Source organism: Ursus maritimus, unplaced genomic scaffold, assembly GCF_017311325.1.
Source record: "Ursus maritimus isolate PB19 unplaced genomic scaffold, ASM1731132v1 scaffold_28, whole genome shotgun sequence".
Classification (NCBI taxonomy): Eukaryota; Metazoa; Chordata; class Mammalia; order Carnivora; family Ursidae; genus Ursus; species Ursus maritimus.
The window spans coordinates 35852018-35865731 of NW_024425341.1; the positions used below are offsets into that span (position 1 = coordinate 35852018).

The 13714-nt window shown below is 35.1% G+C and overlaps 1 protein-coding gene across 3 annotated transcripts in view; it reads right to left on the reverse strand.

Moving 5' to 3' along the window:
- SORBS2 (sorbin and SH3 domain containing 2) overlaps window positions 1-13714 on the reverse strand; it is a 175917-nt gene that overhangs the window by 81485 nt on the left and 80718 nt on the right. Inside the window, exons 2-5 of one of the 3 annotated variants that reach the window (XM_008710467.2) lie at window positions 13605-13654; window positions 8776-8868; window positions 3142-3168; window positions 2777-2901 (exon numbers count right to left, since the gene is read on the reverse strand). In XM_008710467.2, the coding sequence (XP_008708689.1) occupies window positions 2777-2901; window positions 3142-3168; window positions 8776-8868; window positions 13605-13614 (255 nt within the window). In that variant the 5' untranslated portion in view covers window positions 13615-13654. Of the gene's footprint in view, window positions 1-1346; window positions 1941-2776; window positions 2902-3141; window positions 3169-8775; window positions 8869-13604; window positions 13655-13714 lie in introns of those variants that run through there. The other 2 variants (XM_040643396.1, XM_008710469.2) reach the window with 2 other exon arrangements.

Genomic DNA, 13714 nt, shown 5'->3' on the forward strand with positions numbered 1-13714 from the left:
TGTAATGAAATCAACTATCTCTGGGCAGCATGGATAGTGACAAAACACACGGAAAAAGAAACTTATCAAACTTAGGTTTTCAAGCATAATAAAACCATCGAGAAGAACCAAACTATGCTGGATGAGTAACCTGAGTTGTTAATGTGGTGGTGTTTGCTCTGACTTGTCCTACTCCTGCTTCCTGGAGGCAGGCGTCCTGGGACAAACTAAGTTTGCTCTCTGACACTGGCAGAGCACTGTCTGTAGTGTTTTGATTTTGCTCCCTACCTCATGGGATTGTGGAAGTTATTAATAAATACGAATAAGTTGTAACAGTGCCAGCATATGATAAATTCTTAGTGTTTGTTAGTTGTTATTATAATTATTGTTGTCATATTTCATAGGGGCTTCAAAAGATATTACCTTAATTCAAAGAAATTTCTCTAATGAATTAATTTTGCATATCACAATTAGCTGATGAAGGAGATATTTTAGTAGAAGTGTGAAAACATCCACTTGTCTTTTTAATCATCTAAGCTTAAGGTTTCTGCTTTACAGGTGGGGAAAGGGATGGAGTTGAACTGAAATCGATTTATCCCTAAAGCTTATGCTCTTAACACTATGCCATTTTGCAGAAACCACGAAGGGGAACATATTTCTCTTCTAAATGATGAATAAATGTCAGCAGAACAATTCCATGAAAGAATTTTACATATAGGGAAATAAAAAGTTACTTCCTGTCTGGGTATTAAAGATTGATGAATATACTTTCTGAAATAAATTTTTAAAGGTGGAAATAGATGAAGGTTCAGTGAAAATGAATATTGAGCTACAAAGAAATAAATGCTGATTGAATTAAAATACATGTTTCCTGCCAAAGTGAATTATAACTGCTAATTATTTTAAGAGAATTTATATATGTAAATAAAGTAAATCTAGGCACTCAGAGGTCTGGCATAAAAAATATTTCTGTAAAACTTAAAAGTACTTTGAACACTGAAGTGGTTTGCAGAGTCTTAAGTGATAACCAATCCATCAATGACTTCTAATAAATACTTAGAAGGAAAAAATTTTGGAACATGATTCCTGGATAAAAGATCTGTGTGTTTGCATATATACAAACATACATATATATGTATACATATATACACATTGGTATATATTACTATTTTTTTAATTAAAAGATATCTAGAAGTTTATTGATGAATTTAGTGGGGTTTTAAGTAGGAAGATGAGGAAGACGGTTTCTTTCTCCTTTCCCTTCCTGCTTGAAGCTACAAAGCATTAGGTTATATAAGAAGCCCAAACCAAAAGGGTTAGGGTCTCTACTGAACACCTGTAAGAAGAGATTGGAAAGTGTAATGTACCACCCGGCAGTCTGAGGACTGAGAGGCCGCAGCAACTGCAGATTTTTGTCTCTCTTGCAGAGGAGGTATCTTTGTAGTCTCTGGAGAAAGCTCAGGTAGCTGTTTGTGGCTTTCAGGATCATGTCCTGAAACAGGATTTATCTGAATGGAAAGAGATGCTGTGTGTATCTCAGGCACTGGGTTAGGGGGTGGTGAGCAAGGCCTTTTGAGAAATGACGGGACTTCTGCAGGTTGGGAAAACCGTGGAGTATTAAAGTGGACACTACTTCCTAGGTCCTGGTTATGGATTAGTTTCAATGTAGAAACTCTTCGAGTCTGAGAATCTTGCATGTAGTCCTCTTGTAGAAAAGGGGTGCTGATATCAGCATTTGGTAGGGGACCTGTGCTGGCTGCTGCTGGTAGTGGGTTAGTGATTTTTTGTGTATACGACACAGTTGTGTTAGATTCTTCTGAATATACAATTGTCTGGTTGGAGTCATCATTAGAATACATAGTTCCCTCAAGAGGTTTTTTGTTAGTAAAGTACTTTGTACAGGAGGGAGTTTGTGTGTTAGTTACTAACTGGTCTAAAATGTCACCCTTTGTGTGATTGGTTATCAAAGAGCTACAAAAGCTCTCTTTTCTGGGTGGTGGAAAGGGTGCCTGGATTGCCAAAAACATCCGGAGAGAGAAATAACGTTGAAGGAAAAACAGAGAGAAAGTCAGAGTTAGTCATTATAGAAACCAGTGTCAACCTTACCCTTAAAGAAAGTAAAGCAATGTCATACATTCTTATTATTCTACACATTTTGTTGGCTAGATTAAATGATCATTTAGAATGCATTTGAATTTATTATCAATAGCTGCTCTCTGGGAGAAAATAGTTTTTATAGAGAATACATTATGAAGTTTGTCTCCATCTATATTCTTGAAAATTATATTAAAAATGAATATGGGTTTTCTTGGCATATTTTTAGACTTCGAGATATAAGTCCTGTATATTTAGTCACATTGTTTCGATAACACGTTTCATGTTTGGGGCACAATTTTACTAGTATCTCCAACACAGAGTTCTTTTAGTTAATATAATAAACAGTTGCATAGCTCATGTTTATGGAATAAATAACATATTGCAGACCTCATAACTTTGAAATCCAAAGCATCAGCTGACAGCATTTTAAGAATTAGAAAATACTATAAACCTTATGTTGGAAACGATCTACCTTTATGACCTGAATTAAAAATAAAAACCCACAAAGCCTGTTTTGAACTTAAAACTTGTCTTCTATGTTTTAAATATATGGTTGCCAAGGAATACAAATACAAAAGCAAAACATATTGAAGATAAAACATTACCTAAATATGCACATGTTATTAGAGAAGAGGCTCTAAAGTGGTAGTCTGATAACATGCTTTAGAATAACACAGTAGACAAGAGCGTGCTGGATTACCTGAGTTGGTGATCTTTTTTCTTGTAAGTTTGGTCGAACGCTTCTAAAACCTTTTGCTGCAAGAGAGGAATATGTAGCATCTCCATTCAGTGTCTCTTGATTTCGATCATTGTAAGATCTCCAAGCTTTTATTAAGGGAAAACAAATTGGATACAAAAATATCTACATTCACTTTTAACATTTTTGGGGGGGTAAAATTTATTTTTATTTCCAAAATTGAAGATTTCTTTTTATATTAAATTTAGTTTAATAGACATAACTGGATATGCAATTGAAGTTTACTACGAGGTCAACAGTGTGACTACGGATATGTTAAGAAAAACTCAGAACAAATGTAATGATTATTCAGAGTAGCTTTTCTGTACCTGAGTCTGGTGACTGAGAATCACGCCCTAAAAGAAAAAGAAATGTTGAAATTAATACTAGGGAAAAAGAAATGAACGACCCAGTAAAGATCACTTGGCAAAAAACCACATCCACTTTTTTTTTTTTTTTTTCAAACATTATTTCATTTCTAAAACGCTAAGTAAATCAAATCTACTAACCGGGAGGTTTGTGCATTTATTTTGATTTCAATGAGAGTATCATTCATTAAACATAATATGTAATTAACACATATAACAAACACTGATTTTTTTCCTTCGATGATATTGCAGCCATGTAATTCTATCTTATTATTGCCTAAGCTGGATATATGAGTTTTAAAATACCAAATTAAAGGATCTGGTTTGTAAGCAGTGACTGTTTCTCCAAGCATTAAACCAACACCAGATACTTAGCTTTTAGTGCTCCGGTGTTACTAACCATACTCAACTCCTGTGTTAGACAGCGATCGATTTCTTATAGTTTGCATTTCTTTTTTATGCTTTAAGAAAGTGTACTTGTTTCTACCATACTATGTGATATTTTCAATTCATTCTCTACTCTAGACTTTGAATTTTCTCCTTATTGCTAAAATGGTCATTTTGTATTCAAATGCGAAAGAGCTGTTACAATATATTCCATTGTCTTGCAGTAAGCTGTGGAAAATGAGTTTCAGTATTAATAAATTGCTTTTGACAATGCAGCTGGAAAGTGGCTCGATGACATATTGACTGTCGGTTTTATTCAAATTATACATTCAAGAATCTTCTGTAACTTACGAACACTTGAAGTAATCGATTTGTATTGCTTGGTTCTTTTATACCACATGGTCAACTTCATGTAGAATCATAAAGCCTGAACTTTAGAAAGGACCTTGGGGGTCATCCAGCCTGATCTTTTATCCAATTCTGGACTCTTCCCCCAGGGTCCCCGAAACCATTATTAAACTGCTGTATTTCAATGCCTAATAGAACATGGATGTTACATGTAAAAAGAACTCTTCATTTTCTTTCTAATGTTTATGGGATATTTTGAAATCTAAGCACCTGAATTTGGAGTGATAAAAATGAGTTGAGAAATGAGAGTTCGACTTTTAGATAAAATATTTGATATTCTTTCCAAATCAAAGGAAGAAGAAGAAATATGAATTAACACAGAGTACATTGCCATGTGTCCAGCTCAGGTGAGTTAGGGAAGACTAACAAATCTGCATCCTTTATGATAATGGCTAATTTAGTACGGAATTTATCTCCAGTGAACCTAAAATCGGGGTAATAAAATGGGTACCACAAAGTAAAAAATAACTTTCAAGATTATATGTGGAATGCTTACTAGACTCTAATTTTAGGACTTACTGGAAGCAGAAGTGATTGAAATTCTCAATCACTTAAATAATGATGAGGACTCTATAAAGAAAACAAACAGGGTAGCAATACGGAGTAATCGTTAGAATTCTGCTGTGGGGCACTTGGGAAGAGAGATGTCGTGACCACCTGCGTGTCACATTCTGTTTGTGGACAAAAAACATGTTTTGGAACCCGAGGGAATGGCGGTGAAAAGGGAAGCAGCATGAATAATTACTATTTATATTATAATTATTTGCTTAGGAATAGGGAGTTTATTTCACTCTTAGTTTGATAAAAGTGAGCTCGTAAAGAATGGTGTGTGGGTAAATGCTGGGGATGGAGGTGGTGTAGACTCGGTGTAGAAGAGGAAGGTATATTGATTGAGCAGATTTGAAGGACAATTGAAATAAACTCCCTTTAATTGATAGTTTGTAGAGGGGCAGTTCTGTTTCTTCCCACTGGTGACCACATTGGAGACGATGAAACCTACAGTGGGATAAACATTAAGTTCAAGACTCAGAGGACAGTCACTCTGGGCTCTACCAGAGACTTCTCTCTCCCCCTGTACTGGGCCCAGGGATTTCCAAATGAAACTGTTCCTCTGCTAAAGAAATATGAGCTATTAATAATGGTTACCTTTTAAAATTACATTCGAATTAAAAGAATAATAAGGATGAACTCTACTGAGCCCTGCTTAACATTGTAGACACAGTGTGTAGAATTATGAGCAAGGAGAAGGGAGAAAAATGGTCATGGATTAAAACTTCAGGATGAACCCGTATTTAATGAGTCTTATGCTAATGATTAAAATCTACGTTTAAGTAGGTGGTCTCTTCAGGATACTCAAATGTACAACATTTGTTTTTTTTAACATAAACCAGTTATAGATATTTTATACACCCAGTCCTGATTTGCTATTTTATTACAATTCTTCAGGGGCATTGAAAGATAAATACCATCCCACATGATTACTATTCACCATAGACTTGCTTTTATTTAATTTCTGCCAAGAAAGCTTAGGAAGTGGGGACAAGTGTGGTTTGGAGCAGGTAACAGAAAGCATCCTGGAACCATGTCAAGTAAAGAGAATATTGTTTTAAAAAAAAAGGTCTAGCATGTAAATGATGAGAGAGTCATGGCAAAACTGGTTTGCCCAGTATCTTGTTCACTTGTGAAAATTCTAGGGATCAGAGCCTTTAATTTCTGGCAGTCTTTAATTGATGGTCATTGCTTCTCTGAATATTTAAGAATGAATAAGTGGGACAGATTTATCATTCCCTGGCTATTTTGCATGTGAATATAAATAGGGTCTGTGAGAATTAGGAACTATAAGCTTCTTCACAGATACAATGAACGTTCCCTATGTCCAGGCAAGGTGGGAGACACGTGTCACAGAAGTTGGCAAGGCATTCCTGGCTCAGTCTGGGGATTGGGCTGGATGCCCTCAAAGGTCCTTTCCGATTTTATGATTCCAAAATCACGATTTTTATGTAGCTGTGTTTGTGGTACCTGTTACATTATAATCTTTACTCTGAGTTTTTCTTTAAATTCCTTTTAACTGATATGGTATATTAGACATTATAAACTATGCTTCTCTTGAAAATTATGTTGACTTTAATTCTTTTAGCTCCTTTCTTTAAAGAGCTCAAATGCTTTCCAAGAATTAATTTAACATATTAATTCAAGTCAAGTAATTGAATGCCTACTGTGTTTCTAAGTACTGTGATAAGCCTTTTTATTTTTTTTCTTCATTTACTCTTATTTAATTATGACTAATCCTTGTGAGTTTGGGAAATGATTAAGCTCTCAGAGAGGTAGGAAAATGACAAATCGATTCTTTTCTTTTCTTTTTTTTTTTTTTTAAAGGAAACTTGAGGTACAAGATGACATTTCCCAAGGACACGTGTAAAACACATGGGTGGTGTTGGCCGGACCCGGTCACCATAGCATACTACCATATCAGTGTTATCTTAGACTGCCAAGTGTTTTGGTAAAATAAAATGGTCAACATGGTCGTTGCTGTGGTTCTAGCTTAGGTTGAAAACATCAGGGTGTGCTATGAATTGTCAATTGGGACTTTACTTCTAAAGGGTTGACAAAGACACACTGATTTAAGGGACAAATAATTGATGAGAAGCAGCTCTTACTGACTTTGTGACCTGAGAGGGGACGGAGGGAAGCTTAGAATCCTTTGTGGAGGTGGTCTTTTACTGAAAGGCTGTTTTATTTTTATAATATCTAATGTAGCAAATATTTACTAATCTCCCTTTGATTCACAAAGAGACACTGCGTCAAATAGGTTCTTGTAAAGACTACCATATAACATAAGAGTCATAAAGAGGCTGATTTCTTTTTTCAAAATGTAATTAAATCTTCCTCGAAAAGGGGATCATATCTTATGTGTCTAATTAATACAAAAGAGATCCACTTTTCATATAACAAAAAACAAAGTTCAAGGGACTTCATTCTCTAGAAATCTTATTCTGAGTGATATAAAAGTTTAAATGGTCCAGAGCCATTACATTCTTTTACTACTAAACATTATTTCATATTCCTAAAGTATTAAATCTTTTCTGTTATTTTGATTCTGAAGCATTAAAATTTTTCCACTAAGTTGAGTGATATGAAATTGATATTCTAGTTTTGACTCTTTGGAATGGCAATCTCTATTTCAATCTACTGTTATTTCTTTCATGGTTACTTTGGTAAAATCATAACAATTTGGCATTGTTGAAATAGTGCCACGTTCCTTAGACGGTCCACTCAGATGGTCCACATCTGAGTAGCCTGGGGACAGAATTTTACTTGGTTGATATATTAATGATATTTGTGGTTCGACATTCCAATTACCTGGCCCTGGAATTCTATTTATTTATTTAATCAATTTATTTGTTTGTTTTCTTTTTCCCTTCATTCCCATTTCCCTCAGGTATCCAATATAAACACATTTGAGTTTTTCTAACATTTTTCTGTGCTCATACACACACGAACAAACGTACAAATACATATATAGAGATTTTTCTTAACCAAAATGATATCATACTATATACATTGCAATGCAATGTGTGTTTTTAAAAAGGCACCATATTATGGAACCACCTGGACTGGAATTTAAACCTGAACATTGAAATCCATTTGTGAACTGGAGGTGTGGTGGGTAAGGGTGGGAATTCTACACAGGAAAGCGTGTTTTTTTCCTCAAATGGTTGCCTAGTTTAGGATCAAAGTGGCTTTAACCAAGGACATCTTCAGTATTAATTAACTACTAAATTTATGTGTGTAAAAGACACTGCTAGGCACAGTGTGAATTAAAATTATATAAACACTCTCCATCTCTCTCCAACTTCTCCCAAACCCACAAATATTGTAAATAAAAAACAAGGAAACCCCAACTAACCAACCCACAATCAAACCAACTAACCAACCAGTCAACCAACCAACTAGTCATGAGAAGGCATGGACCTATTTCAGGGCCTCCAGCCGCAGGGGTTGCTGGGTTCACTTTGATCCTTCACAGCAGGAACCCCTCTGGGTGCAGATTGTACCCACAGGTGTAGGTCATAAAGAGACGCACCTCCGTGGATGCCGAAATATCACACTCCGATTACTTTCCACAGGTGTGTGTGTGTGTGTGTGTGTGTGTGTGTGTGTGTGTATATATATATATATATATATGGTTATATGCTAATCTATCTATATATATACATATGGTTATGTGCTAATCTTAACTGGACCAAGACGTTTAGAAATTTTTATTAGAAGGGTCTGCTGATTGGATTAAAGGAGTTTTAAGGTCTTTTTCAAAACTAGTATTTTATCACATTGTTTGTGACCTTTGGCAAAGAAGTGAATTAATATCAATTCACTCTCCTGCAAAACCCTTTTCCTGCCCCGCTGTGTCCCCACCCCAGCAATTTTTAGATTAAAAAAAAAAAAACACAACTAAAGCACCTGTGAGTTATCTTAACTATTATAGTAATTTAGTTCATGAGAACAAAAACTTCCACTCACAGTTGTTCCTCAACATATTTTTGGCAGGTGACTGTTGTTTTTAATTAGTTCTTTAATTTTTTTTAATAGGATATCAGTTTCCTTTGGTTTTTTATTTTTAGAACAAAAACAGTCCGAAGGGATAGGAGCTATTCTTGAGACAAGAAAAATAAGAACTCGTAGGGCATTAGGAAGATATTTACAGCTACTTTCATCATCCAGACAAGATAACTCTGGAAAGAGAGAAAGGTCAGATAAAGCCATTGGATTGTGACATTCTGTGAGTTAGCGATATTATACCTGCAGCCAATAGGTTTGGAGAACTTTGCACTCTCTTCACAGATGTTAATGTAACAGACATGGCGGCACGTTTGCGAGCACACCCACCGCTATCTGAAAGCAAAAAAATGACATAGCAGAGGCCAGAGCAAAGGAGAAAGCACATGCAGTATCATGCATTTTAAGTGGAATGTGCCGGACATCCATGAAGAAGATGAACGGTCAGGATTAGTAACCATGGGATACATCTGAAAATTTTACACCCACCCCAAACTAAAACAAACAGAACAGAACAAAAAAACAGGGGTCTGTCCTAGAAATAGATGCCAGTGCTTTAGTTAAAAATCTTATACTTTAGATTTTATGGGTTTTCTTTAATGAAAACACAACTATAGAACTCAATGTTGTTCATACCATTTAAATTCAATTAATATTAAATATATAAGCAGTGTGAGTAGCTTTTAGGGTTAGGGACAACCTGTCTTGACTCAGTATTGAGAGCTATGGTATAACATATTTTGTATCCATCATCTAGATTTTACTGTATTTTAACTATTTATGATTCCTAAAGGTAGCTGGAATCACTTCTTGAAGTAAAAGTTACTAACTGATACAGGCATGGTATATTTGATACATAGGATTCATAAAGAAACATATATATATTATAGAAATTCTGTCTTCTCATAGTTATTATTGTTGTGGAAGTAATTAGCTTATTTGGAATCAAAGGCAATATCGATATATACAGTATTGAAATGACCAATGTTTAAAAAATTATATTGTTTTTGTACTTTTGAACATGTATATGAGGATTTATATACTTAACACTTTATGCAAATCGCAATGTGAAATAAAAGAAGTGAATGTGCATCAGCTATTTTAATGTGATATGAGAAGCTTAGACTTCTAAAATTAGAAGGTTCGTGTTCTATTTATGAACAGATTCCAATTTCATTCCCACATTCCTTTGTATATGGAATGTGCAATAAATAGTTTTGCTCATTCCCCTGGAATGAAAACAAGTGAAATTGAATTCTTTTTCAAAGTTAGAACAAGAAAAACAAATAATATAACCACCAATATGATAACATAATCATTACATATTGCCACGTGTTTTCTCATTTCCCCCCTTCTTCTTTATTTCTTAAAAGTATCCACTTTGTTTATTGGAAGTGAGGGAATTTAAGAGTGCTTGGAGCTACGATTTGAATGAATTATTGGTCAGATCACAAGCAGGAAGGTCAGTAGAACTTAAAATTGGTAGAATGATTCTCATGTCAAAATGTAATTTCTTAAATACATGTTTAAAATAACAATTTCCTAATGCAGACAATAACTAATACAGAAAAACGATTTGAAGCAACAGACGTGAAATCAAATCAAAGATCATACATAGAAAGACATAAATGGTAGAAACATACAATACTAAAGATAACTTTAAGAGAGGCACCAATAGGATTTGAACAAACTGCAAAAAAAAATACCCCCAAAAAACATAGCTACAAGGGAGGAACGTTTGAGATAAAGTGAAGGTGATGTCAGTGGTAGCAGCTATCAACGGTCTGAAAGGACTGTGTAGTCAAGGCTGTTGAAAGTGGAAACTGACCTTAAGAAATTTTATTTTCTGGTTCTTTTAACTCTGAACATCTGAAAACCAGCAGGAATGAGAAAGAAAAAATTCACAATGAGGAGATTTCAGAGTCACAGGTTAAACTCATGATTCCAAAATTGCACTGAGGTACCCTGGGCCATCAGGAGATTGACAAGAGTCAATCCTTTATGTCCTTGAGGAGAACACGGTGCTACCTCTCAGACATTGCATGAACCACTAGCCTGAGCTAGTTCCCATTTTCGACGCGATAAATTGTGCTGTCTTCCTTTACATGATACTACATCTTTGAAAACCTGGGTTTTGGTGATCACTGTGGCAAAGAGCAAAGTACCCTCTGAAAATAATTTTGCACCAGAAGAGAGTGGTGATGTATGCTCGAATTCCACAGTCCGAGAAGTTTGGGTGTGTCCAACAGGCACATACAACCCGTTAGTAAGTAACTGTGGTTATAAAGAATAAAATAAAATGATTGTCTTTTTATTGAAGTGTATTATTTTTTTCGAATTGCTTCTCAGTTGGTAGAACATGAGTACTTATTAAGTTGTCTGCACTTAACTACTTAATAAATAGAACAGTTAGGTATTTCTTTTGGCTTGAGAGTATGGCTAAAAATTACTAAGATATCTTGGCACTGGAAAACAAAGGATAGGAACCTCTGTGTTAAACAATTTCTGTGTTCTAAGCAGTTCTAAGACCTACATAAAATGAATGGGGATCAGTTTTTATTAACGTTTAATACAGAGCTCCCCTTGAAAAGTTGAGACGTTTGTGAAATTGCTAGAAGAGAAAAATCTATTCTATTCTGTTTCTCCTTACTTAGGTGTTGGTACTCTCTGCTATTCTTTGAAGATATTTTTTTAAGATCTCAAAATGAGGATGCTGTCTTGCACACTTGAGGTCATCCTAAAGAATCCTGATGCTATTCTCAGCTTCACACTCATTCACGGCCTGCAAAGTGGACACTTTTGCATCCAGCTGTAGGCCTCCAGGAGCTGTTTCCAGCTGCTGGGAAGCACTCCTGGGTAAATCACACACTATGCGTTATTTGATGACTTCTCTCCTTCCTTTCTTTAATAGCTAAGGTTTTCCTTAGAAAATAAAAGTTCACAAGTCCTAAGAAAGGAAATACAGCATGTTTTGTATATTTCTATACATTGTTTAGATACATTTGTATGAAAAATGAATCCCATTTCTTTGGCTCTTTTATACTGTATTGGACTAAAAATGAAAAAGCTAACTTAGAAGACTATTTTTTCAAAAACTTTAGTGACTGACGCATGGACATTGAAATAGTAACATACTTCTTTAATGATTGATAGGTAGACAATGAAGACCAGTTTTATGTACAGATATTTAGGAGCTAATCTCCACTTCATTTTGTAGATATAGCAACAATGCTTTCTTCAACTTCCTACAGCAATATATATATGTATTTTTTTAAAATTTTTTTAAAGTGGTATGTTTTTATAGCAACATTAGCGTATTACTTTGGAATTTTAAACGAAAGTTTCCAGTCACTTTAAATCAACTTTGTATGCATATGTTTGAATATCTTATTTTATATGCATATACTTGTGTAAATTCACTCAGATAAGCAAAATAACTATGGAAATTAGCATTCCATAGAGAGCTGAGCTCACTCCTTTTAAATGAGAGCATGCTTTTGAGAATTACATTCATGCTGTTGGAGCAGTAACTTGTCTCAAGTACCCCAGAGACCTAAGCAAATGTCCAAATTTCTCTTTGCCTACTCTGCTACTGGGGCTTACATTCTATGACAACGAAGATTAATTATTGAATGCATTGTAATGAATATGGCATATTTAGTATAATCACATATTATACCCCTGTCGTTAACAGCGTTAATATAAAGGCAAGTCAGCACTCCACAAAATGAAGGATACTGGGAGGTTAGCTTCAACGCGAATCTGTGGGAAGATGCCCGAGAACACCCAGTGAGTATAACTTCCTCTTGTGCACATTCTACTGGAGTGACTTTGCACCATGACTTCTCCTGATCAGCTGTGTTCTCTCTATTCTTTTTGCCTTCTTCAATCCCTTTGCCTAATAGTATTTCTGCTTTCATTTCCACTGTCTACCTGCCACATTTCCAATTGTCCAGATGCCATTACTTGGTCCATTTCTGGGGTTATCATTTTTCTTGATTTCTAAGCCTTCCTTACATATTTTATTATGTCCGATATCCTCATCTTGCCCATTGCTCTCCACATTTAAAACTGCATCTTCGGGGGCCAGCTGACCCATGGTTCTCTGAGGTCAACTACCACAGGTTTCTGCTGGGGGAAGCCACAGAATCATGGACAAAGACAAGTGTCCATGTCTCTACCGTTGATCTAGGGATTAGATACTGGTTCTCACCAATGATTGTGAATCTTCCCTTGGGGCATTTTGCTAACAAGAGACAGCAAAAGGCAAGCAGCTTGATGTGAGAAAGTATCTTGGACTACGCTTTCTCCTTTGCCATGGAGTAACTGGCTAAAATAATTTTCCAGTGATCACTTGTGGATAGGAAATAGTATTTTTAGAACTCAGGTTACAGAATTTCAGTGAGAAGGTTTTACAGAATTACTTGATAGAGACTATAACAATTACAGAGGGAAAGTTGAAAATATAAGTTAAAGTATTTCTACTATGGAAAAAAAATGTATATGTACCTAACATGTGTCACAAACACTGTTACAATTAACCTGTATATAATATAGAGTTCAGAGACCTCAATGTTGGGGGGGGGGGGAAAGCTAGTTGGAGATACCGTTCTCATTCTAAAAATATAAAGCTTATGCCTTTATGTGTATTATGTCTAGATTAATTAAGCTGATCTCATATGAAGCTTTGGCACTCTGTCTGCTAACACTGTTAACATAAAGTGTTTATAGAAAGAGGAATTTTAAATATTTTCTGCTAGAACACTTTGCCTATGCATTTAGCCTATTTTAAGTGAGAAATTTCAAATGTATGCATCAAATGACATGCTGCATTTTCTTAGGGCTTATAGGAGTTAATTTCAAGATATGGTTATAGAAAAAGGGAGTTAAGAGTAGATAGCAAAACAGAAAATTCTACTTTTGATAGCCACAGGATTGGAGCACAAAAACAAGGAAATCAGGTAATGAATTTAGACTAATCAGATCAGTAGAGTACTAACTTAATGATTTGGGGCCAAGATGATTTTTAAAGAGCAAGTCTAAAGAGTTTAAAACTAACAGAGACAGCATACCTGTATTCATTTTGACCTTGGAGGGTTTGCTATTAAAGTCTTCAGTTTTCCTGTAGAAAAAAAATGATGCATTAATTTGTTCACTGCATGTGGAACACAATACCATGAAA